General features: G+C 39.1%; 2 protein-coding genes across 33 annotated transcripts; both read left to right on the top strand.

The window, feature by feature from the left end:
• Positions 1-1,379: 1,379 nt before the first annotated feature.
• On the top strand, positions 1,380-22,866 carry znf740a (zinc finger protein 740a). 32 transcript variants are annotated; one of them, XM_035152873.2, is made up of 21 exons: positions 1,381-1,699; positions 4,033-4,195; positions 4,392-4,574; positions 5,082-5,198; positions 5,939-6,059; positions 6,308-6,391; positions 8,676-8,789; positions 10,068-10,151; positions 10,578-10,661; positions 11,128-11,211; positions 11,522-11,605; positions 12,120-12,203; positions 14,294-14,377; positions 14,764-14,847; positions 15,213-15,296; positions 15,730-15,813; positions 16,607-16,690; positions 17,130-17,213; positions 18,324-18,407; positions 18,808-18,926; positions 19,622-22,866. In XM_035152873.2, exons 2-21 carry the CDS (start codon positions 4,151-4,153, stop codon positions 19,793-19,795), a joined length of 1,965 nt encoding a protein of 654 aa, XP_035008764.1. In that variant the 5' UTR covers positions 1,381-1,699; positions 4,033-4,150; the 3' UTR covers positions 19,796-22,866. The 32 variants fall into 32 exon arrangements, with proteins under 32 accessions (XP_035008777.1, XP_035008772.1, XP_035008771.1 ...); XM_035152872.2 differs by having other exon boundaries at positions 5,082-5,228; positions 8,676-8,759; XM_035152869.2 differs by having other exon boundaries at positions 5,082-5,228.
• A 244-nt stretch (positions 22,867-23,110) lies between these two features.
• On the top strand, positions 23,111-26,523 carry smug1 (single-strand-selective monofunctional uracil-DNA glycosylase 1). The gene is made up of 2 exons (XM_035152903.2): positions 23,111-24,473; positions 25,350-26,523. The coding sequence occupies exons 1-2, from the start codon at positions 24,123-24,125 to the stop codon at positions 25,878-25,880; spliced, it is 882 nt and encodes a 293-aa protein (XP_035008794.2). The 5' UTR covers positions 23,111-24,122; the 3' UTR covers positions 25,881-26,523.
• The last annotated feature ends 462 nt before the right edge of the window (positions 26,524-26,985 follow it).

Here is a 26,985-nt window from a genome sequence, read left to right as displayed (position 1 = left end):
GACTCCTCGATTCCTTTGGGCTGCAACATAAGATTCAATGCCAGAAGTGAGCTTGATTTCAATATATGTTTGTAAGTTTGGTTTTAACACAATATCTTTGTATAGGTTTGAAGAACAAAGGACATTAGGCAAATAAGCAATTACCGAGCACACAAAGGAGGATTTCTCTCAATAAAACCCAAGGCTAACAACAGGTACTAATTCCAAAATCTCTGTCTGTATGTGGCTCACATATCTCAAGAACCATTCATCATATTGGCTTCACTCTTGGCATTTGTATGGTAAAGGGCCAGAGGATGTGCAGTGTTGAATTTGATGTGATTTAGACACATAAGTTTAATGATGAGTCACTTTGAATAAACAGACAACCAGCACTTCGTGGCAGGGGGACTCTGTAACATAAGTGACATTGTTGATCACGACAATGGCGATGACAATATATTCTCCAGTTCGGGGTTCTTTGTACTGAGTCGAGCTTCATCGGACATTTAATTAGCAGGTGAACAGCTCTTTGTTCTTCGGTGGCATGGCTTCAGGGTTCTATGGACTGAGTCACTTTTACAGTTTCAGAAAGAAAGCTGCAACAACCATCACCACAGGCCAAGCAAACAGCCCATTTCCAAACAGGCATGTTTAGAATGGCCACTGCACTCCTGTCTGATAAATGAGGATCACTTAAAGGTACAGTGTGTAGAATTGAGTGAGATCTAGTGGTGTAGTTGCGTGTTGCAGCTAAACAACCTGCATCTCACCCTCCCCTTCCAAACATGAAATAGAATCTGTGGTAGACTTCAGTTGTCATAAAAACTCAAAAGGTGTTAAGTTTGTCCAGTTTGGGCTACTGTAAAAAACATGGCAGCCTCTATAGAGAGGACCCTCTCCCAATGTAAACATACAGTATTTAAATATAAAGGGCTCATTCTAGGGTAAAGAAAATCACAATTCGTACAATTTAGATGAAACACACTAGTGAAAACATCACTAGGATTACTTTATATTCAATTTCTGCCAATCGATCCCTTTCACCTAAATCCTGCACACTGAACCTTTAATAAAGTGAGTGCTTGTTGTCTGGTTTCAGGCAAACATGTAAACGAAGCCAGACACAGGAAAAAGAGATGATGCACAGTGCAGAGTCAAATGAATAATGACGTCATCTCCAGTTTAACAAGCAGCTTGTCAGGAGCTCTATCACGTTATTTATCATATTGGAATTAAAAAATTTTTTTTGAAGTGGCTGCGATAAGATCAATCAAATGTTTAGATAATTGTTATTTATCTCGGGGCACATGTGATAAGTGGTTGTGGGCACCACCGTTAACACGTCCATGATGTGCACGGCCCCCGTTTTCTGTCATTGTAAGTGCCCACTCCTTCCGCTTCATCTGCGCCTCTTCAGTCGTCGTCAAACTGCGAGAGGCCGGCGCCGCTGCAAACATCGACATCCCCTTCAAGTGGGCGTTAAACCTTTACAGCAGCAGCACACACATGGATTAACGACATATATTTATTTTTTTCGCTCCATCAAGCGACGCTCTGTGTTTCCCGGGGAGCAGACAGCCGAGGATGAGCCCTTTCTGTCCGCTGGAGGAGGCTCCGCTGCTGCTGCCGTGTGGGGGAGTGGGTTACATCCTGTGGCGTTTCCTGTGTTTGTAAACTAGACGCTGCTGAAAAAACGTCGGAGGCGTGAGGCTAAAAGGTAGATACACACACGTCTTCTCGTCTCTTCCCTCGATGCTCCGTGAGTTTGAACTGTGCATTCGCTTCCCCGTTATCTCGAGCGTGTTGTGTGTGTGAAGATGATGCTCAGAATGGCAGCGTGTGCGGGGTTTCACCGAATATCGCAAGCGTCTACGTTAGCCACGGCTAGCTGGCTAACAAACGTTAGCTGGAGCGTCGGGACGGGAGGGGGGAGGCTCTCGCAGCGACGGCCATCACGAATGTCTTTATCGCTCAATCTCGTCTTGAGCCAGTTGAGGCTGTGTCTTCAAAGTGGTATCGTGGCGAAAATATATAATCGATGGAGCCCGTGAGATATACGCGGATGTGAAACCACCGTACCGTGGCGGTAACCAGGTGGGCGTTGGGGGGGCTCTTTTGCTAGCGATGTAGTGTTCGTGGGCGCCAGCGAGCAGTTAGCTTTTGGCTAGCTGGAGTTAGCCAGCTTGTTCAACATCAGCAGACTTAAGGAGAGGGTGGGTGGTGGTGGTGTGAGGGCCAGTTCCACCAGTACTGGGTAAAATACATAACCACATAGTGTTATTGGTATTAAACTACTCGACGAAAGCCAGTTGAACAACTATACTCGTCTTTCTTTTCATTAGCGTTAGCAAATGTTAGCGCCCGCAGTCTATTTTTCTTAGCAACGCTAGCTCGCTAACCACTGGTCAAAGCACTGTAGCGTTTAACTGCACCTCTGCCCATCGTAAACTTTTATTATGGCTCACAGGCCCCACAGTTAACTTGTGCCACAGTTGGACTGCAGAACAGACACAGGTAAAACGTACTTTGAAGTAGGGAAAGTGGTCATGAGTTCGAGCCAAGTGTCTTCGAAGAACGTTACGTTAACGGCCTACTCGTAACGGGCTAGTTAACAAACCCCATGTCAGAAAGAAAAGCGTAGGACCAGGTTAGCATGGGTTCACACCGCGTAGGTTGTGAAGGCTTCCACAGTTAATGCTAGATACTCTTTCGTAATACGTAGTAAAAAGTGTGTGGTAGAGGTTTGGACGATTTCTTCAGAGCATGTTTCGTTATTTTGAGTTGGATTCTTAAATAAGCCCCTAAACATAACGTACGAATTGAATACTCTGCAAACCAATATAGATATTGAAATATTTATATATATTTTTAACATTGTCGGTGTGATTACATTATGTTTGAGTGATGCAGAGAACAGTCATTTACACAAAGTGTTTTGGGTTTTCTTATGTCTTTTAGGGGTGAGTTCAATATTGTTAGAAGTGGTTCTGCACATTTAGTTGTCTGATCTAAGGTTCTTTGGCTGGTTTGTGACTTGTGAGGACGTGCATTTGTTATCACTTCTTTTTCTGGACCAAAAATTCACCAACACCCACTAACATCAGCTTGTGTGTTCAGAGGGAAATGGTGCGGTCAGCTTTCAATCTCGAGTCAAATGACTACAATAGTCACAGGTATTTATCAGCTCTGGCTCCAATTGGCAATGATGCCACCTAAGTGGACATGCTAGTTCCTGCGTCTTTTCTGGTGCAAACACTAGTCGGGACCCCATTATCAACAATGATTTCATGCAATGAAGGCTCGTCTCAGCCACTAATTCCGTCTGCCTCCGACTCGCAATTCAAGCTAACATTGTTCCGTACACATTTAGTTTGAAGTGACCAAAGAAATTTATTAAAAGCAACCACCATAATAAAGTCACTGGCCTCAATGCTGCTTTCTCAGCTCTCTAACTCTGTTTTCATGCATGTTGTTGTTGAAAATTACATTAGTAAAAAAACAAACAAATGGAAACTTGCCTTCTGTCAATGGAAAGGAGCTACTTGCTGAAAATTTAAGTAATGGTTACATATTTGTTACCTTTGTTGTGGAAGGGGGTAGGATACCCAGTTAAATTCCCAATCACAATGTACATACGATCAGATTGTACTGATGTATAGGGGCTACACAGAAGCAAATAATTATGGATGTTCATTAATTGCTTACCATGGTCAACTAGGGTAGCTCTGAAAGGGAGAAAAAACTAAACAAAAAGCATATTACAAAAGCAGTATAAAGTATCATTGATCAAATATTGGCAGTTAGTAAACACTGTCAGTTTGTCAAGGTAAGTATTCTGACTAATTTGTATGAAGAAAAACCTTGTCTCCTGACATGGTTACGTGGATAGGGAAGAATATTGATGCCTGTTATGTTTTCGATGTTTAAATGTCATTGTGAAAAATCCCCATCCTAACTGGAGTTAATGAAGTGTGTAATGATAAAGACAGCGAGTGATGCTGTTGTGATTTAATGTTTGTCTGTTTCATCCACATCCTCCTCCTTCCTCAGTTTTAATGCTAGATGAGTGAGGTGGGTGTGGCTTCCCACCAGCCCGACCATCCTGACTGACGGATCTCTGGATGACCTTGTCCCCACCCCTGTCCCTGCGCTCACATACACCACAGCAATGTCACATCTGCCCAGCAGCTCAGTCCGCGACCATATGAAATGGGTTTGTTTTGAAAACACCAAAGTGGTTACCAATAACTTTATCTGCAGTCATGTGTCACTCAGGATGTTGTCGATGATGACTAGCTTGTTAAATGCCACGTAACTAGCAGTTTTGTTGTAAATTCAAATTGCAGACTGTTTTTACATGTTTGATACAGTTGGTAATGTGGTCTTCTTTTTTTGTTGTTTTTCTGTAGGCGGGGCTGCTTGGCTGCGAAGCTGTCCTCTCCAGTATGGCCCTGATGCAGGCCAGTTCCATGGCTGCTCCGCCCAAAAAAATGATGGCTCCACTTGGCCATGTACCACAGCAGAGAGACGGACCTGACCGTGGTCCCCAGAGCCACATGATCCTCCCCTCTGGAATGAGCTGTCCACCCCTGGTTAGCACCCATTTTTGAAATGCAGAGTAAAAATAGGGTGGTTATATTCTATGCATTTGATCTTGTAAAGGGTGTAAACACATTGGCTTTATGAAAATGTCTTTGTTGAAAAACTTTACCTCTGAATTCATCTCAGGTGTTAGCAGATAAATTGAATGGCATATATAGAACTATCTCACTATATGGCTTACTGCAGGGTTGTATGTAATTAAAAATAGTTACAGTTTTAGAGGCATCACATAGCTCATTGTCCTTATTCCTGAGAACAGCTTTCTTGTTAATTATTAACAAATCCCTGCCCCAACCAGCACAATATATGGCTGATTATTTTAAATCATGTGTTGATTGTTGAAATCTATAAACCTACACTATTCAACACTTGTTTCTTCAGCTCAAAGTGGCAAAAATGCAGCCGAAAGTGGTGCATTTAATTTGAGTCATGTTCAGATTCAAATTTTTTGTTTATAAATGAAATGAGAAAATAATGGACTTTTTCTGGCCCTGTAGCTTATCCGGAAGGAAGGTGAATACCAAGCTCCCCGCCTGCTGGATGAGAAGGAGATGAGAGCCAACGAGGACATGCAGCAGAAAAAAAAGAACAGGAAATCAGTGACGCCCTGTAAAGTGAGAGAACAAGAAGGAAGGGGAGGGAAGGTCAGTGGGTGCGCTCGCTAAATGGGGAATGGTCTCTTCTGTGCATATTTATTTGATCTTATTACGTGAAATACGTCTTTAGCTGCTTGCACACATTTTTGTCAACGCATTTGACTATATTGGAGTGCGCATGGCACTGGGCCTTCATGTGTGCTCATTTTGTTTGTGTGGGGGTGGGGGGAGGAGTTCAGGGAAGATGTGGAGGGGGTGGAGGATCTCTGGAGAGGAAAGTGGGGGAGGGGAGCAGAGTGAAGCGGAGCACAATAACTGCAGTTGTGTGCATAGCAGGGGGAGCTGTAACGTGAGGGCATTAGGCCATTGGAAGAATTGGGGGGTATTTCTCAATTTAGATGTGAATTTCATGTAGTAAAAAAGCAGAAAAAACTTTGGTGTCTTGCTTATTATGCCAAAGACAATTTGGGATGTAGAAATTACAAAACGTCAAAAATATCTACAAAACAACATTTGGGGTAAACTCTAAAGAATGTTGTTGTATGTAATACTGAATATGCACATTTAAAAATAAAATAATGTAATTTCAGAGGAATTTTATGTTTTCATCCGATTCTGAGCAGCTGGGTGGGTACGTGTGAGACGTGTACCATTGTTTTTTTTTGTGGTAAAAAGGTCTGTACATTTATTTATATTAGTGCGTTATCAAGGGGGGGATGAGAAACAAATAATGAACCATTATTCTTTACTGTCCTCAGGGCACAGGTGGAGATGAGAACGGTCCATCATCTAAAGTGCAGAAAAACTTTATTTGTGATCACTGTTATGGAGCATTTAGGAGCGGATACCACCTGAAGAGACATATCCTCATTCATACAGGTATGGGTCACGCTTAGAATAATTCGCATTCACAGTTAAGCCAAAAAGCTTTTATTGCTTGAATACATGAGTCATTTGTTGAAAGTGACCCTGAGAGCTTGAGTTGGACTGAATCTGGGAGTGTGCAGCTACTGTAAGGATTTTCAATGGCCTGCTTTAAAAACCTTGTTTTGGTAATAGCTTTTGCCCCACAGCTAATTGGTGGTATCTGTGGGGACTTTGACTAAAACTGGTGCTCTTCGGTTTAGGGGAGAAGCCGTATGCTTGTGCCGTATGTGACATGAGGTTTATTCAGCGTTACCACCTGGAGAGACACAGCCTCATTCATACGGGTATGCGTCCTTTAACCGTACCCATACAACATAAATCTGACTACCTCTGTAGTCAATGGACAAATGCTCAGGTTTCATTTTGTCTGTGGACAGTAATTTCCAACAAAGCCCACCCCCAAAATCTATTCAGACCATAAAGCACAGTATTTGTTTTACAAATGTTGATCCCTCAACACCAAACATTTTATTTCTTAAAATGATTCAACACAGTACGGTCCAATAGTCCAGAGTCCACTATTAAAAACTCTATCCTTTTCTCAAAAATATCTAAACATATAGTGCTGTTGAGTTGTGGTATCTTTAGAGGGATACATTTGTTGTGGTTTTTTGTTGTAGTTGTAATCTCTTGCTAATTGCAAAGTTTAGATTTGTCTGTAATAACAACTTTCTTCTTCCTCTGCTGTGATATATTGATATTGCTTGACACATATTTGACCATTTGTTTTAACTTCTTTAGTTGATAAGTGAAGCAGGAGGTTGTTCATTATTTGGATTTGCATTGTTGATGCAAATGCTGTTGTGCCTTGCAAAGATATGAGCTGATACACTGTTCCTTATATGCTGTGCTCACTTTAAAGCATAACTTCACTCAGGCTTATAATCCAGCATGTTCTTCCATCCAGCAGTTGTTGCATGCCCCATAAGCACTGTGTGCAGTACAACACTTCACAATGCTGTATCACAGAAAGAGATGAAGCGGTATGAACATTTTGTATCACGATTATAGTGACCAAAATGATCACGATTATCAGTATAATCACAGTATTTTTAAGATGTGCTGTAAATGTTCAAAAGTTACTGATACACATACTGTAGTAATTTCACCAAGTTCTATATTGACCTATACATTACCAATAAAAACCATGATAGTATTTTCATTATTTATTGAAGGTCAACAACTTGTTGTGTTACGTCGTTGACATCAACCCCAAATGTCAGAGTCGGAACATAAATCAGTGTTTGTTAAACGCATGCACTTTGGCGACAGTGGATGTTAGCATTTGTTCTGCGGCTACAGCCCCGACCATCCTGCTGCTCCTTTTTATAACACACAACAAATGCTGCACTTGGAATTTTATTCAATGTGTTTAAATACACAACAAAACTCTCAAGCAAATCAAACAAACACAAAGTCAACTTCACACATGCACATAACAAACCCACGTTGCATGCTGCACAAGCGCCTCTGTGTGGGACACTTGTTCACTGTGGTCGATGCTCGACAGTTTTCAACATGAGCTTTACACTGGTAATCAACTGGGGTTATAATGATAATTGAAATTTCACACAGTAATGCTAACCGTCAGGAATTTTATGTGGTGAAATGTAAAACCAGTAACCGTTTCATCCCTAGTCACGGCTGCTTGTAGTCACAAGTATAGGAAACCACATCTGCCCCCCCTCATTGTTCGACCATACTGGCTCTTATTTGGGACGATTTGACATGAGAAAATCTTTTCAGCATGCAGTCCCTGTCGAACTTTAAGTTCAGGACCAGGTTGTAGCAACACATCGGCTATATTAGTTTGTCAACATTATGGGTTTCTCAGCTGAAAGACCAAAATAATTAACGCAATGAGTGAATTTCTTTTATCTAAATTATTGATTTGTATCAGCACAGTATTCCATCAAGACAAGTGAGAAAGACGCATGATTTCAGTTGCTGAAAAAAGACAATAGACATATAAGGAAGACTTTTTGATAGTGGACTTAAAAGTGGACTTTAACTTGTGGACCCCAAAGTATGTATGTCAAAGGCTCAAAGCATAGGCCACAAAATGCAAGATTTATAAATTTATTCATGTATTAATCATCACTTTTGTATGTAATTATTACTTTGTCAGTGAAATAACTGCATGGACATCAAAGGACTATGTTCTTAATTGTTTATATAAAATGAAAAGTGAGGAGTATATTGAAAAACATTTTATGTATAGTTTCAGTATTTGCGTTGCACCCTTTCACACAAAATTCTTTGTTTTTCATTGTTTAAAGAAGTGTGCACTGTGGGTAAGTCAACTTCCAACCTCGTTTTTCCAAGTCAGTGTCTACTGGCCCAGTATTCATAAAGAGAAATGCAAATCTACCCAACTCAGTTGGCATATATATGTAAATATACCATATTATTCCAAATATACTATATTATTCCTATATCTCAGTAGCTCTTCGTGGCAACACTGCATCTGTTCTTTCTGTTTTCCACATAATAAATTATGTATTTTTGTCACATTTTCACTTATTTGATAGACTGAATAGCTAATAATTCTATGCTCTGTGTGTGTAGGGGTGAAGCCGTATGCTTGTCCCATGTGTGACATGAGGTTTTTCCAGCGTTACCACCTGGAGAGACACAGACTCACTCATACGGGTATGAGTCCATTTACCGTACCCAGTTCAAGTTAAGAAACTTAATTTAATGACCTAGTCTTGTCTAGGTCACTATTTCTTACTAAGGAGAGGCGGCATTTAAAGTCACCTTTTCCTCAGCAAAAGTTTTTGTTCTCATTCATGTATCATTTGGAAATCCAGACAAAATAGACATGTAGAATCATTGGCCATTTTACCATACAAGTTTAATAAATACCTTTTCCTGTGGACCCCTCAAAGTGTATTATCCATCTTGTACCATTGCTGTTAAACACAATTTTCTCTTTTTTTTATTTTCTTGGTTAAGAGTTTCTGCTGCTGCCTTGTTCGCAGAGCTGAAGAGTTCAGACAGCTTATTTATTAATTACTATTATTGTGGATGAGGAGCTTTGAGTACTTTTGAAGGAAGCAGCATGGTTTCACAGCCAAAGTATAGGAGATGGGGTTGAGTGGTCAAAATGAGGCGACAAAATCTTATCTAAATACTGTTGTTTGAAGGATCTAATTCTTCAGGAGAAAAGCTCACTCTGGATTTTGGAAAATATGTCTATTTTTACAAAATACCAAATAATTAAAAATAAATGTTTAATAGTGGGCAACGGTTTTGTTGTTACTCCTGCACTGACCAGTCATGTTGCAGTAGCTGATTAACTGAGGCCATGGTATATTATGGGAATAGTCCTTTGATGTCCACACTTATTTTACAAGCAGACTATTGGCTGCACAACTCTTGTTTCTAAACTGTAATTGTCTGGCTTTTTAAATTTAAGATTTGTATTTTATTCATTGTGCGATTGCTTAAAGCAGGTGCTTTTGCTGTTAATGGCGGAGATCAGATTGGAAGCTTTTGAAAGTCGTGCTAGTTGAGTGCTAGAAAACACTTGTAACATTTGAAAGCATCAAATGCTTTCATGCCACCATAAGTCGAATTGATGTGCACCATATAGCTGTAAGCTGATGTTGAGAGGTGGAAAAGTGTGCTAATGTTTCTGCTTCAGCTGCCCAGTATGATCACCGTCTTAGGCTTTTGTTGCTATCTCGATGTTGACTCCTTTTTAAACACGCTTGGCTCATATATTGTGTTGCTGTTCTGTTTCATGATGTATTGTGGATAATTTGAAAATGAATGCTCCCCATATCAGAAGACACGTTTACCAATTGGAGGCAAAACAAATCGCTCCTTTGCATGAAGCTTGATTAGAATGTATAATGTTTGCAAGGTCCGAGTGGTGTAACTTCTCTGAATGATGTGTGCCTTTTGATGCAAAAGGATTGTCATAGCTAATCTGCCGATACTTTGTGTATGTAGGGGTGAAGCCCTACGCTTGCTCCATGTGTGACATGAGGTTCTTCCAACGTTACCATCTGGCAAGACACAGCCTCACTCATACTGGTACGCGTCTGCTTATTCGAGTTCATTAGATTGTGCTGTTTTAAAAGTAACGTTTCAGTACAGTTTTATTTTTATAGTGCCAAATCACAACATATTATCACAAAGCACTTGATAGAGTGAGATTTTTTTAACTCAGCAGTAAAAACTGAGATTTAAGGTGGCTACCCGCTAACATTCACATTTTCATAAACATAAAGATGTATCCAGACATGTATTAGTTGTAAGAATATAAAACTTTTTTAAGCTCCTCATGTAAATACATGCATACATTGTGGGAGCACCTGAATACACAACAACCCCTGATGACTTTTCTACTTTGGCTGATGGTTTAATGTAGAAGCAAGATTTATTTGAAAGGAAGAGTTGATGGATATTTGTTGAAACTTATTTTTCTGTTTCTTATATTTACATACTTTTTGTGTGTAGGGGTGAAGCCATACGCTTGCTCCATGTGTGACATGAGATTTTTCCAACGCTACCACTTGGCAAGACACAGCCTCACTCACACGGGTATGGGTTTGCCCTTCTTTGTTACATTAGAGCCCAAGTACCCAGTTTACTGAAGTTTATCTGTCCCTTTGTTACCTTAGAGCCCAAATACCCAGTTTACTGAAGTTTATCTGTCCCCTTTGTTATAAATTGATTTGAGTCTAGTTTTTAAAATACACATAGGCATGAAGCCGATGTAAACACTGGGGCATGCTGTAGATGCCGTTTTGGTTTTGACTTGACGCTTTAAGGCAGCATTGTGATCTGTAGTAATAACTTTTAATACCAATAAACACTTTCATCCTTTTCAATGCATGTCAGCATTATAGACCCCGCAGAGAGATAAGAAAATGTTAGTATTATACATGTAGTGTTCAGTTATGTAAGTGCCACTGTGTTTGGCATGTCTGGATACATGATATAAGTGAGTGTGTCCTGTTCAGTTCATTGTGTTGTCTTTACAAAATACTTTGCTCTGTGTGTGCAGGGGTGAAGCCATATGCTTGCTCCATGTGTGACATGAGATTTTTCCAGAGATACCACCTGGCAAGACACACTCTCACCCATACGGGTATAAGTTTTACTTATCCCTCTCACTTGTGTGTAGGCATTGCCTACCTGTGAGACTATAGTAAATTGTAATTTGTGCTACTCAATATTCTTGATTATGTAAGATTAGAGAACTTGTAGGTTTTTCATTTATCTATTTGCTAACTGCTTTTTGGGTTGACACATTTTATATCTTGTGTATATATAGACTAGTTAGTCATGAACATACATAGACCTTGCAATGACATAACACTGACTCGTGTGTAAAATGACATATGTTGTGTATATAGTTGATGAGAAGTCTTTTCTAAAGTTTGGTACTGTGCGTTTAGGGGTGAAGCCATACGCTTGCTCCATGTGTGACATGAGGTTCTTCCAGCGTTACCATTTGGCAAGACACAGCCTCACTCACACGGGTATGCTTGAATTAATTGTTCCCCTTTCAGAATGAAACCTTTGATATAAAACTCCACATGATTGTTTGTATTGATAACTCCCTCTATATATGATCCATAATACGCCATTGTTGGTAAATTGACTTCCCTTTCAAAAATGTTTAATAGATAATTTTGTAGGCTTTGTTGGAAATCTGTCCACTGAGAAAGTGACTCTCTGATCAGTTTCTGATTAACACTGTAATGGTACTGCTGCATGTTGAGCATTATATTACATGGTTATTAAAAGGAGCATTACACTGAAAAGCATTTTAAGTTAGCAGGTCACTGAATAATACACAAGGTTGTCTGAATAGCAACCTGTAAACCCTGTTTTTTCTGAATTATGATTTACCATGACTCTTGGTCTGCTGGTTCTTGAACTCTTCAGTGTAATGCAACTTTGTAACACAGCATGCAACCTGAAATACTATCATTCTGAATTGAACTTCGTCAGTGTGTTGAAGTACATCTAACTTTCTTGTGCTCTGTTTAGGGGTGAAGCCATATGCTTGTACCATGTGTGACATGAGGTTTATACAACGGTACCAACTGGAAAGACACAGTCTCACTCATACAGGTACGTATCATCTCAACCCGCTTTCTCCTCTATTTTGGTCCAGCATGTGCCCACATTAATGTTTACATGGCTGCTTCAAACTCGAGTTTGTATTGCTTTCTGTCACCGTATTGACAAGTGATAATGTTTCATGTCACATTTACAAGGAGCTTCATAAGCATGCGCATAATAATGTAATACTGCAAAGACTTTGCCTATGAAATGACATGATGACCATGAAGCAAAAAGTCTCTTCACTTTGGTTTGTAGTTTTATAAAGATATATTGCTTATCATTGATAATTGTTTAGGTTTTAGATTTCTGCAAGCATTAATATATTTACATTATGTTTTACTTTTACTTTGAATCAACTAAAATCTGCTGCAAGTTTCTACCTTGACACAATACAGCATTGCATAATTAATCATTTTTAATTTCTAAAATTTTTGCCTACATGATTAATAAACAATCTCAAATGAACAAAAAGTATAATGGAAAAGAGGAACACCTAAAATATGTCAAAGTATCTGTGACCTGCAGATTAAAACGTAACTGCACATTAAGATCTCTTTCCTATTTTTATACTTGATACTTGACTACGAGGATAATTTGATTACCCTTATGACTGAAGTCAATTGGAGTCGACCATTCCCCATCTTAAATTACACGTTCACATTATTAATGCATATTAAAGTTGTGTGAGCGAAGATCAACTTTGTCCAAAAACTGCGTCAAACTGGGTCAAGAAAGGTGTTCACTGTGGAGCAGCTGTAGATGTGTCACAGCCTGCAGCTCACCTGTGTGGGGTAAAAACACTGCAGGGTTTCAGCTGATGTTAATGGGACTTAAGTTTATATTTAAGCCAAACATCTCATAAGGTCGAGTCATTGTGTCATTTCACATTCAAAGTAATGATGAATAAATAACACATAATCCTCTTTTCTGAATAGTTTTATTTGCTATTATATTTGAGATTTGTGTAATGACAATATGACAGTATAATTTTTAGATTTGAAGTGAGAGCAAAGTTGTTGTTTTAATTATAAGCTATCTTCTGTATGATGATTTCTGAGTATTGTCTGTCACTATAAATCAATTTAAATCAGAGTTGCTCTGCAAACCAATGTCTAATATTAAAGGGGACCCATTATGCTTTTTTCTTATCTTATCTTGTGTTACAATAACCATATTAGACATGGGTCAGATTTAAGTCATTATTTCTTATATGGTAATCCAGCAGTGCCCGAGCATGGAAATAACCACAGTTGAATAATGTTCTGCGACAGTAGAATAACTTTCTACTTGCAACATTAGCATTGTATTTTCCGTTGATCACTTAATTCTGCGCTATATTGCATTTCCCACACAAACAACTATTAATGGTAATATACAGAAAAATGATTACATGCACATTGTGACTGAAAGACAGAATCCACCGCTTTCTCATGTTATAAGCAGTTAATGGACATGCTATTTTTCAAACAGATGTTTTGTGGGAATCTTTGCACTCTTCAGATCTCTGTGCTGTCCTCTCTGTTATTCCAGACTGACGCGCTGGTACGCTGATATAGTTCCTGTATAAAAATATAGAGCTGGAAATAGGCATAATGTGTCCCTTTTAATGTGTTGTTCATAGTTGTTTACCAACTGCCTAAAATTGTCTAACCTCTGTGATCAGCGTGACCAAACCTTTTGTGAAAAAATCTGTAGTGGAAATTACATGAACACAAGCACCTATTGGTATCATTCAAAAAGTTAACATGCTTTTTGTGCTTGATGGAATTTGTCCATTCGATTTTGCCTCAATTGATTGTCTGGTCATTTGGTTTTTAGTCTTGAAAATAAGCTCATGTTGCGGTCTACACAATTATTATTTTTTCCCGAATCTGAACTTTCGTCATCGATCTTCAGCGGTTATGGTGTTCTTCAATCAGATGTAAAATTTAATTTCCAATTGGAATAGCAGTTTTCTGAATCATGCTGGATTTTCCAGTGGAAACAAAGCGCTGACGAGTGCAACCAAACTTTACTAAGCATTTAGTAAAGTTTAGCATTGATCATTTTTGGCAGTTGAATCTCTAAATGCTAAAGTTGGTGCTTTGTGTGCATAGGGGTGAAGCCGTACGCTTGCACCATGTGTGACAAGAGGTTTTTTCAGCGCTACCACCTGGCGAGACACAGCCTCACTCATATGGGTATGCGTTTGCTAATCTTAACCCAGTCACAAGATTAGGATGCTGCAACATCTGAATGCTCGTTCTAACATTAAATATCTTTATTCATACACAGATTATGATGGATCAGATATACTTTAATTGTTAATGGCCACTAGACGACGACATCATCTCATGTATTGTGTAAATGCCTTTTAGATTTCTGGGAACTTTGTAATTTATAACTTGTCATATTATATTGTACTCTTGTAAGTAAATTTAGGGTTTAACATTGGTTATTAACCACAGATATCAATTTAGTGCAGACTGGTATTCTTCAATGATGAAGTACAGATTTATTTTATTCTATCATTTATTTTCTTAGTGGCAGAGACACAAAATTAATGTTTCTGATGCTCTGCATTTAGGTGTGAAACCTTATGCTTGCACCATGTGTGACATGAAGTTTTTTCAGCGTTACCACCTGGCGAGACACAGCCTCACTCATACGGGTATGGGTCCGTGCACCGTGCCCATGACATTCAGTGTTAGAAATCAGTGTGCACAGTGAACACTTCAGTCATATAACTGTTATGTTTAGGGCAAATGTCAAGATGCAGTAAGTTTTAATATAGTAGTTTCAGAGTCTGTATCATCATATGAGAAAAGCAGCATAACTGTGAATCATTATTTTGTTCTTCTGATGTTTGTTGGTAACTACAACACAACAAGGATAGAGGATTGTTTTTAAAGTTTTCAGTTTTTTGCATGAATTGGCAATTGTGTGGTTAATAACCAATAGCATAGATATTAATTTCAAAATTTAGCCAAATTGAAAGTGAGGCCAAGTAATATAATATTGCTACTTTACATTTAGGTGTGAAACCTTATGCTTGCACCATGTGTGACAAGAGGTTTTTTCAGCGCTACCACCTGGCGAGACACAGCCTCACTCATATGGGTATGCGTCCGCCCACCTTACCCATGTCACTGAAATCAGACTGTATTTACATAATGCCAGATACAAAGTCAGGCATTTAAAGCAATTGTCAATTATCTTTTGAACTTACCTGTAGAACAATTTCTTGGTCAAGCCTCACTAACATGAAGCAAAAGCAACCATTAAGTCCTAGTGTGTAAAGACAGGACTGCAGCATCATCAGCTCATGTGATGTGTTTATTTGTGGATGTGGGAATTGGAAGTATTCTTTATTGGATTTGGAGAAAAAAAAACCAATGAGCAATAATTTCCCGAAGACATTCTCATAGAACTAAAAAGTGGTTAACAACCCATCAATTCTTCATAGTTGCTAGGTGTGTATTGCTTATTGATGGATTGTGAACACAAATTAAGTTTCAAGTCTGAAAATAATACCCTAATGCTCTGCGTTTAGGTGTGAAACCTTTTGCTTGTACCATGTGTGACATGAGGTTTGTTCAGCGTTACCACCTGGCGAGACACAGCCTCACTCATACGGGTATGCATCAGTGCATTTGCCCTTCTCACATTTTGTAGGTCATTATTACTTAGTCTTTATTGCGCCAATATCAGCAGCTCAAACGGTTTCAAAGTAGAAGTTTGATATAAGAGAGAGTACATTAAGTATTTGTGTGTAAACCTTTCAAGCACCAAGAATTTGCTTTGTGAAAGACATTTCTATTACAATTAGAATAATGTAGTTAGAATTAATACATTCCCTCTTGGACAATTGGCACCTTCCAAAATAATTAATTGAAAAGCCTAAAAACCAGCAGCACAAACACATTTGGCTTCATCCTTTGCTTTCAAACTCAACTACATGTTTAGTTATCACAATTCTTAGAAAATAGCTTTTCAAAAAAGAATTCCGCAGCCCTCTTTTAATAGGCTCATTCATCCGTGGTAAAGATAAAACAAACATGAAACATGTGCTGGAGTTAAGTTGCTCAATGGTACGTAATTTCAAAGACCCAAATACATGGTCATTTATTAACATGATTTAAATTCTACCTGAGTTAATAGGCTGTTTAAACGAGGTACATTAAAGGTATTGAATGATTTGTAATTGCAACTCTAATGATAGTCAGTCAATTTTATTTCTGATATAGCTAAAACAATGACTTTTGTAGCTGTTTTGGTAAAATAAAGTGTTGCAGAAAGGAAGCATTTGACATATCTTTATGTTTTAGCATTAATTGGCACATGTGTGGTTAATAACCAATAGCGCAGGTATTTATGGTAAAGAATGCAAAGTGAGGTAAAGTAATATAATATTGCTACTTTGCGTTTAGGTGTGAAACCTTACGCTTGCACCATGTGTGACAAGAGGTTTTTTCAGCGCTACCACCTGGCGAGACACAGCCTCACTCATATGGGTATGCGTCCGCCCACCCTACCCATGTCACTGAAATCAGACTGTCTTTACATTATGCCAGATACAACTGTCTGAGGCTATTATTAATATTCTGTAAAAGTAAATATTACTTTTGTCTTGATCAATAGTATCACACAACATATACGTAAATGCAACATTGAAGTAAAACCTTTACATGTAAATGAATACAGGACTGTGACATCATCAGCTCATGTGATGTGTTAAGTAGTGGATTACTAATTTGATCAACTCAGTTTGATGCCAATTTAATTGGATTTGGAGAAAAAATATTAAGTCAACATGCTTACTTTTTAGGAAAATTTCTCAAGTGGTTAACAACCCATCAATTGTAATTAGATGTTTCAAGTACATAACTGATTGATGGATTGTGAAACAGAAACTAAAGTCCTGAAAATAATGTATTGATGCTCTACATTCAGGTGTGAAACCTTTTGCTTGCACCATGTGTGACATGAGGTTTGTTCAGCGCTACCACCTGGCGAGACACAGCCTCACTCATACGGGTATGGGTCCGTGCACCGACCCTTCTCACATGATACAGATCAACAGTTACCTTAAATTGTGCTAATATGAGGGATACGCTTGTGTGGTTAGGAAAAAAAACGTTTTTGTACTTTGTTGGGTGGCCAGGTTAGTTGCTATTACTTTAATATATTATTGTTATAGTTGTCCTCTAGAATTGCAGATAGGGTGAATCTATTGTGTGTTACACACCCATGGTTTTGCTCAAACTCATTCTCGTGTAGGTCAGGATCCAAAAGCCAATATTCTGGTTTTAAATTCCAGTTAATCCGTTTAGTTAGATGCTGTTTATTGTTGATCAGACGTTTTGAAACACTAAAATGTGAAGAAAGCAAAGGATACAGTTGCGATTTTGTTGGGTTTTAATGTTTTTTAATTTGACTCCAGTTCCACTTTGGAACACTGGTCCTTACTCTGTCCAGACTGCAATTCTTATAATAATAATAACCAAAAAAAGTGTATTTTAATGTTTTATGCGTAAACAGAAAAGCACATTTCCTATTTATCCAGACTCTCGAAATTCAATATGCATTAAAAGCACATAAAATTACTTCTACCCTACTAAAAAGGGGCCATTGCTGTATCACCTGACCATTTATCAATTGATATTTAAATGATTTCATTAGTTTGTCGTTTTATATCTTTCTACTCCATCTTAAAAGTAGAAACGGCTTTAGAAAAGTTAACTATGACTTAAACTATTTGTTAATGTTTTTGTGTTGTAAATTTAGATGTAATGGATGAGAGAATGCTGAATTGGTATTGTAGGTTTTTGCTGTGTCAAGTGAGGATTTAAATGATTATTCAGACCAAATATACTATAATTTACATATTAATCTCACACAGCACAAATAACGAGTCCTGTTGTCTTTGTTTTAAATCCTGACATGTTACATTTCGTATTTTGTTTAGAAAATTTAAGTTAGCTGTATTTTTAGTTGCATGTTTGAACACTTCAACATAAGTAAATGCAGATAAAATACATACAATTAAAAGAGTTATTAGCAGTGTTTTAGTGCTACCTTGAGCTTTACAGTTGTATGTATTGCACATGTGGCTGGTAGGGCTAATATATTGCTCTGTGTGTGTAGGGGTGAAGCCGTATGCTTGTTCCATGTGTGACATGAGGTTTATTCAGCGTAACCACCTGGAGAGACACAGCCTCACTCATACGGGTATGCGTTCCTTCACCGTACCCTCATTTACTGAGAAAGGCTCTGGCGCTTGCAACAGAACGGGGTCACAACAAACTCGAGTTTGGGTCGTCAAGTCATTTGATGGGATGTTGAACCAGCCTCAAAATACTTGCCCCAGTTTTTAGGGGCTTCTATGTTACGTACATCTAAGCCATGAAAACAAGAAATTCCACTCTGATCTACACATAATGAGTTGATGACGAGGCCTTGTAGAATATCCATTTGCTGAAACTACACGTAAAATGTACTGATAGGGCAGTGTTGTTCCAACTGTGTTGGAAAATGTATTCTGCAAAGTCAGATTAGAAAGTTGCACCCTATGTGTTGGTACAAGACGCTAAAATTGATGCATTGACTGTATGTGTGTGTGCTCTTGTAGGAGAGAAGCCATTTGCTTGTGACATGTGCGATATGAGGTTTATCCAGCGCTACCACCTTGAGAGACACAAGCGTGTCCACAGTGGGGAGAAGCCTTACCAGTGTGAACGGTGCCAGCAGGTATGTATGAATGTATGGACAGAAAATGAATTCACCCTAATGTAACATTTACGGTATTCTGAATTGTTTAACCCATTAAGACCTAAGGTGCCAAATAACAACGCACTCTAAAACCAAAGTGTTTTCTGAGGAGCAGACATTGATGGTTTAAATGTTAGGATTTTATTGTAAATCACGGCCTTAGCCCTCAACTTAAAAAAAACCCCAGAAAAAACAATAAAGCCGGCAACTTGCAGAGTTCTGGGCCCAAATTTCTTTATTGTTGATTTCATTGTTTATATAAATCTGCATTCTACTTCAATAGCACTCCCTTGCTTAAATTGTCAGGAACGCTTTTTTTTAACATAATGCATTTTGTCTTTTCCATGAGTATATCGGTGAATTACTGTGTATTTAATTTGTCACATGTTATAAAAACAAAAACATTGTGGTTGAGAAGTGCACATTTCATCCGGCTCTAAAGGGAGAAGCGCACAAATGTTGCACCCAGTCTTAGAGGTTTATACACTCGCATGTTTTTACAAATGTTGCATCCGGTCTCAATGGGTTAAATTCAGTCGTTGCATTTGTATGGATGAAATTTGCAACATGAAGATTAGTTTCTTGATATTTTTACATTAGATTTGTCTTTATTGTTTATTTCTCTTAATGCTATTTAAACACATTTACTTGAATTGTCCAATTTGTGTTTCAAGAACTTTTCTCGGACAGACCGGCTTTTGCGGCATCGGCGGTTATGCCAGGGTCGCAACGTAGCCAAAGTAGAGAACCAGCCGTGCTGCGAACCACGTCCATATCCCCAAGAACCCCCGCCCGCACCCCCAACCTGGAGTCCTCTGCATCCCCCTCCAGGCCGGCTGGCGGTCTGACATTCCACGTTCCCTACATCCACCACACGGCTAGAGAAGGGACAAGCCACAGGGTTTCTTTTTCTCAGCTCTGTGCTCAGTGGGGCCACACTATAGCACAGACTGATCTTGCAGCTCCAGTCTTGGGATTACTAATGACAGAGGGACATTTTGTGTTATTGTTTTGTTGACTTTTTACTGTGTTTTCCTTTTTTCCTCCCTGTTTTTTTAAAGACTAGACTTTTCTGTGATGAACAGTGGTCCTGTTTTGTACTTAATCTAATTCATTTTTGCAAAAAGAAAAAAGGTTTATTATTGTTAAAAAATATCTGCATTCGGTGGTACTCTGGAAGGGCAGTGGGGTTTGTTTATCCTGATGTCTTGGCAACAAAATGGGATGAAGTGGTGAGAAAAAAGTATTAGAGCTTCTTTCTAAGTTTCCTTATGTGGCCCATTTTGATGCAGAAGAATTGTCACTTAGGTCAAAATACATTCAACGGATCCCCCCTTTGTAAAACAAGGAAACCATTGTGTTGACGTCTCGCGGACCAGATCTTTTTTGACTCTGCAGGTAACAAAGTTACACATAAGACATTTCACTAAAAGTAGCGTCTGTTCTTAATGAAGATTACCTTGACTTCACCTTCACAGGAGGTACAGTCTTAATGATTTACTAGTGTAAATAATTGAAAATATTAATTATCATTTCACCATGGGGCTTGAGTGATGATTTTTTTTTTTATGCACAAAATGGGCCAGAAAGAAACTGGAAATTAAATTGTGTCAAACACGGTCCGTTCCCACTATTTCAGCGAAACCTTGAACACGAGTGTTACTGTACAAACAAAAAGGAATATCAGACAGTGCTTCATAACTGTAAACCAGGACTTCCAAGATGTGGATGAGAGGGCGACCTGCACGTTGTGTTCTGTGTATGCTGATGACTCAGGAAATGGCACAAGATGGCAGCCTTAGCGAGTCCTCCACTTCAGTTACGCTATTGTACTTACAGCTGTGTATATTTTCAGTGTATACAGAGATCTCCAGTGCTTAATAGAAAACTGTCTCTCAGCTCTGTCCATAGATCCTGGTCTAAAATAAGGCAGGTTGGCCACTTGAAGTCCCATTATGTTGTTTGTACAGATACTCACGTTGTGAGGTTAGTGGGGGTATACAGAATCTCGTGGCCTTAGTGTGTTCCTGTTTGTTTTCTTTTCATTTGCCTTTTTTTCTTAACTGTTTATTATTGTGGATCAGATGTATTTACTAATATGGCACAGCCTTTCATCATCATGGTTTGTGTTTTTATTTTTTATCTTGAAGCCGTCGTGGTTACAGAATGTTGATGGCTTTAGTGGAGCTACAAAAGACGTGTTCTCCTGTCGAAAGAGGTTGTCTTTACGATGGTAATGAATATTTGGGGTCGTGTTACACAGTGTATAATCCTAAAGGAGCCCTTGGGAGTCGGACAGTCCTTGTGAGAAGTCGGTAATGCTCAATTGTTTCCCACTGCAGTGCTTTGGCCGCTCACAGGCCACAGCAGAATCAACACTCACTTGACTCTGCTTCACACTAACAATTGCCTTTTTTATCCAAATACTATGTGGTTGGTGTGTAATACTGGATGTCTGTCATGTCATTGGGTTTAGCCTTAAGTAAGTGCAGATACACAAATAATCATTGTAGTACTAAATGATATTGTAACAAACGATTTCTTTTCAAGATGGATGAACTTTGTTCGTACTCGTTTGGAGGTAATTGGCAGAGAGACGGTTGATCGGAGCCGCTGTGCTGCCTGTTGGGGAATTTCTCAAACTTGATCCTTTCTGTGATTGGATAGTTAGTGATGGCACCGTCCTGATTGAGCTGTTCAACCCAGATTCAGTGCTGGATGGGAGGATTAGTCTACCAGACGGAACATGTGCATATTAAGACGTCATAACAGAGAGCGATGGCAGGAATCCTTTAAGGGAGATTTTAGGAGACTGCAGTCTGATTTGATTTACACATTGTTTTAATTTAAAGGTTAAGATGAGACTAAGTAGACATGAAATCCCAGGTAACTTTATTTGGTCTTTGATTTATTATATGAACAGATGTTTGTGTTTGATTTTTTTTTTTTAAGTTTCAGATATGAGTTGAGGACTTTTCACCAAAAGTATCAAGACAAAGTTGTGTGACGTGTAAATATGCACAAACCGGCGATTTAGTTTGAAGTGAAAGGATAAAGTTTGAGAAATGCATTACATTGCTCTGGAAACACACATTACAAGTCTGTGGAAGGGATAAGGCTGGCATGAGCACATACTGACGAATGGATAAAGGGCAATACAGTATATAGTTGACGTCACTTGTTAATACCTTTTTGTCATTTATTGTTTTTAGTATTATCAATCGCATTGTTAAAAGGCAATAGAATCCTTGAGTCTCAAATCATTTGTTTATAAGATTGAGGTTTAATTTTTCAGACGGATCAAATGATTAATTTGAGAATTTCTCATCACATTTTTGATGATTGTTTCAAGGACCTTTTTTTATTCTGATGAAAATGTAAACACTGGAGTGAAAGGAAAAAGACAAAAAAGAGATGGATTTTTTTCCTTCAGACTGTACTAGATTTTAGGTTTTAGACAAAGCCTATTTCTCCTCAACCTGACAGAAAGTGGACAGAACAATTTGGATCAGTACAGTTGAGAGCCCAGTTTGTTCAGTAATTTTGACATTAGACGCAGTAGTTCCACAAGAAAATGTTTTTTTTTTTCTTATACAAAGTCCCTGGTATTTGTAGTAAATTATATTGATAATGGTATTAGATGAACAACAGCATAACAGTAGCTATCACAGATTAGTTGTTTTCTTTATTAGTCTTGCATGCAGAGTTATGGTCCTCAGTTAAGATAGGATCTTGATATTGATTATTTTGTGTAGGAAAATGAGTGCATAAGAATAACTTCCTAAAAAAATGTTACAATGATTATTGTAAAATGGGCTAACTAATATGTACCCTTGTGATCCAATTAGTTTCAACTGTATGAAAATCAGAGGAGAGGCTTCTTATTATTATGCTGAAATAAAAGAATTTGTAAAGGAAACGTGCTCACTTGATGTGGTAACTGAATTTGTATGTGTTTTTTAAATTCTCAAACAAGTGGTAAAGTTGAGGCATTAAAGACGGACTTACTGCTTAAATCATGCTTCAGCCAATCTGCACCGATCGCTATAATATTATCTAGCACAAGCAGTTGTGAGGTTGTATTAAGAATAATTCAATTTAATGTTATTTGATTTGTCTTTTAAGAATGAGTTCAGTAGCTTCAGATTTAACTCGCAATTAAGATCGCTCATGTCCAAAAACAATAACTTTATTTTTGTTCTGGTCTTTTGAATTCTTCTGGCATATAAGAAACATAAAAAGGTTCTTGTTTTAGTATAACATTTTTTCAAATAATGAACATTTCAGATGGCACAATACATAAATCAGAAAAAAGGGAGTTGGCTGAAATACAAATTTTGCGTCACATAAACAGATAAACCGGAAACAAAGTGTTTGTATAGCAGCAAGCGTGGGAACATCCTGGTCTTGTTGATATATTTTATACCTCTTTAACTTTAGGCCAATTTTTTTGCCTTAAAGTGACCCCATGAGTCTGCAACTGCTGGTCGCCACAACTCAAAACCCTGTGGTTCGTTCAAATGACGCTGTGGAGTCACGTTGGATTCAGACCAGAGACCCTAATTGAAAAAGATGTTAACATACTTAACACCTTGCTACCCACAGGAGAGTTAACTGTTACTGTTCTCAGATATGACACAATTCCAAAAATTCAAAGTAAAAAGAACTCTATATATTATTACATAATAGATATCCATATACATGAAGTTAAAACTAAAGGGGGAAAGGATAACAGACGTTAGGTTGTTTCTTGTAGGCTACATGGAGAGCTTTCAAGGACTGAGTGTAAACTTGGATTTCATTATAATAACATACTTAGATGAATGTTTTTAAAATATATGGTCAATTAAATAAATGTCATGAATAGAGAGTTTTTTTAAATGAGGGGTATTTAACAACATGCAGATGTCACTAAATTCCACACACAACCTTTATACTACGAGATTGAGGTTGTAATGACAGCAGTGTTGCTGCAGAGGGCAGCAGCCGCCCTGAGAGCGCAGGAGGACGCAGAAGAAGAACATGTAGCGACTGGAGGAGGAAGTGTTGTTTTTGATAAACAAAGGCTCGAGATCAGAAGACAAACAGCGTCAACACGTCATCAAACCTGACGAAAACAAAGCTAATGCTTTAACCGGACGAACAGGAAGTGGTTTTGTTCGCCCACAGCTGAACATGTCCGCTGACAGCCCCGCGGCGCAGTGTTCGGCTGATCGCGGCTGTAAAGATGGAGACCAGCCGCTGGCTTTGTGTCAACGTGAAGGGGGATTTAAACCGGTGCCGGGGGTCACCACGACCCCCTCCCCCTCCTCCTCGTCCTCCTCCTCCAGGTTCCTGCAGGTGGAGCTGGAGCTGAACACCCACCTCCGCCGGCTGACCTTCAGCGAGCCGGTCCGGTACATCTACAACCCGCTGGAGTACGCCTGGGACACGCACCGCTGCTACGTGGAGAAGTTCTGTCAGCCCGGGCAGACGGTCCTGTTCCTGGGCATGAACCCGGGACCCTTCGGCATGGCGCAGACTGGGGTGAGCAGCGGGGATACTCACATTACATGCGGAGGGCGTGTCCACAAAGTAAACAACAACAACAACCAGCCTCGTTTAGAACTGGGACACAACTGTTATAGACATGAAAACAAACATCATTCCAAGAACAGCTGTGCACTTTCCTTTTACTTTACGTTTATTCCTCTGAACATGCATCGTGTAGTTCAAATTAAACCAATTTTATTATTATTAACAGATGCTATCATCAATGGCATCATTACATCTATAAGCATCACTAATATTAATTCATCATACAACAGCCAGTCTGACAAAGTTTAAATATAACAGATACACAACGGTCTCTCTCTCTCTTCTCTCCCCTCTTGTCCACCCACCTCTCCTCTCTCCCCCATTTGTCTCCTCTCACCCCAACCGGGCGAGGCAGATGCCCCCCCTTCACGCACAGTCTGGTTCTGTTGGAGGTTTCTCTCCACTGGTCAGTGTGGGAACTGTTGAATCAGCTGAAATCCGGGTCATTTAAGGATGTGGACCCAGCTTCACTTGGGCTGAGAAACAAAACAATATCAATAATTATCCCAATATAATTATCAATAGAAATAAATCTAATTTATAGTGACATATTTTTAATGCATTGTGCAAACACAGTGAAGAGATACATCAGATATGTCACCTGCTTCCAGTTGAATTGCAATAGCTGGGTTTCAACCAGTAGAGGGCGGTCCCCTTTCATATTTACCACAAAGTGTTGATTTCAAACATTTAGCACCAAAATGTCAAGATCTGGACCTGAATCAATCAACAACACTAAAAATCTCTGTACGTTAGTTTTCAGCTGCCAAAAAGTGGTTTAGGGATTAAGCTGCGGTTTAAAGGATCTTTTCCTTCTGACCCCAGGTCCCCTTCGGTGAAGTGAAGACAGTGGTTGAATGGCTGAAGATCGAAGGCGAGGTTGGTCGTCCTCATGACGAGCATCCGAAGCGACGGATCACGGGTCTTGCCTGTACCCAGAGGGAAGTGAGCGGTGCACGTTTCTGGGGCTTATTCAGAAAGCTGTGCGGTGAACCTGGGCTCTTCTTTCGTCACTGCTTTGTGCACAACCTTTGCCCGCTGATTTTCATAAGCGCCAGCGGGAAGAATCTGACTCCCCCCGAGCTTCCTGCAGCTGAGCGGGAGGCCCTCCTCGCCCTGTGTGACATAGCACTGTGCCAGGTGGTGGAGGCGCTGGGTGTCTCCATGGTGATCGGGATTGGAAGGGTAGCAGAGCAGCGGGCGCGGCGAGCTCTCTCTGCTGCCGGTGTCAATGTGCGAGTAGAGGGCATCATGCATCCGTCACCTAGGAACCCACTAGCTAATAAGGGCTGGGAGGATGTAGCCAAAGCCAAACTGGCAGAACTGGGTGTGTTATCGCTGCTGAACGACACATAAACTATTCAGACACAAGCTCATATTTTCCCTCAAATCAGTTTGTGTGTCTGTGAGTGATCGAACATTTTGAGCTTCACGGACAATGGCAGCAAACAGCTCCACTAAGAGCTCATAGTACACTAATAACTAATGCTGTAAACACATCAGCAAACATCTGTTCATCTTTGGGTGGTTTTATTTATATAAGCAGGGATTGATCATGGCACCCGGTTCTTTTCTTTCTACTTTCTACACTAATGTAACTATACGGTGCTTTAGGAAAAACTCAGGGGTCTCTGTTGTATAGGTTTCTGTCAAAGAAGCCTTTGATTACATTTGTTAAAACTGTATTTTAAAGAATTGTCCCATACTTAAAATGAGTATGTGCGTGTGTTCAATACACAATATACATGTCCAAATATGTACTAGCCTGACAGGATTGGTTTAGAAAAAGCCTCGATGAAACAACCTCTAAACTCTACAAAAATACTTGTAAACATTGTTTATGTTAAAATACTGCAGATAACTTTTTTGTTGTGTCATTTATTTTTATAATGTATTTTATTCTTTCTTACACTTTTTAGATACTTTGTTTTATACGTTCCACTAATCCTGGACCCTCTAAATGTCCTGTTAAAAATAAATACAGAATAATGAAATACAATGGTGTGTCATTTTTGTTTACCTCTGGTGCTCCATCGATGCAGGCTGACTGAAAACACAGGCTGATATGTAGCATGACAGTTTGGTAATATGATCCCGTTCAGCATGTTGATGAATCATGCTAAGTGTTAGCATGCTCAGTGAAAGTTTAAGTGTTGGACATGTGCATTATTTTCAGTCATAGTAGAAAAGTTTTCTTTAACCATGAACGTAATAAAATGATGGCTGCCTTATATTTAGCTGCTTCACTCTCAGGGTATAAATATAGTAGATGCTGAATCTGTCACGCCAACAGGGTTCACTGGTACACTTGAATATTATGGAGATATTTTTAAATCTTATAACACCTGTACTTTTTCTGCTGTGACAAGTCGCCCATCAATCACAGTACAGACTCTTCTCATCTTGTTTCCCGATAGTGGAACGAGAGTGAGATCAGATCTTGTCAGGTTGTCTCTGTCTT

Source organism: Hippoglossus stenolepis, chromosome 3 (assembly GCF_022539355.2).
Source record: "Hippoglossus stenolepis isolate QCI-W04-F060 chromosome 3, HSTE1.2, whole genome shotgun sequence".
Classification (NCBI taxonomy): Eukaryota; Metazoa; Chordata; class Actinopteri; order Pleuronectiformes; family Pleuronectidae; genus Hippoglossus; species Hippoglossus stenolepis.
The sequence above is the reverse complement of the archived record's forward strand: the minus strand, read 5'-3'. Positions and strand labels throughout refer to the sequence as shown.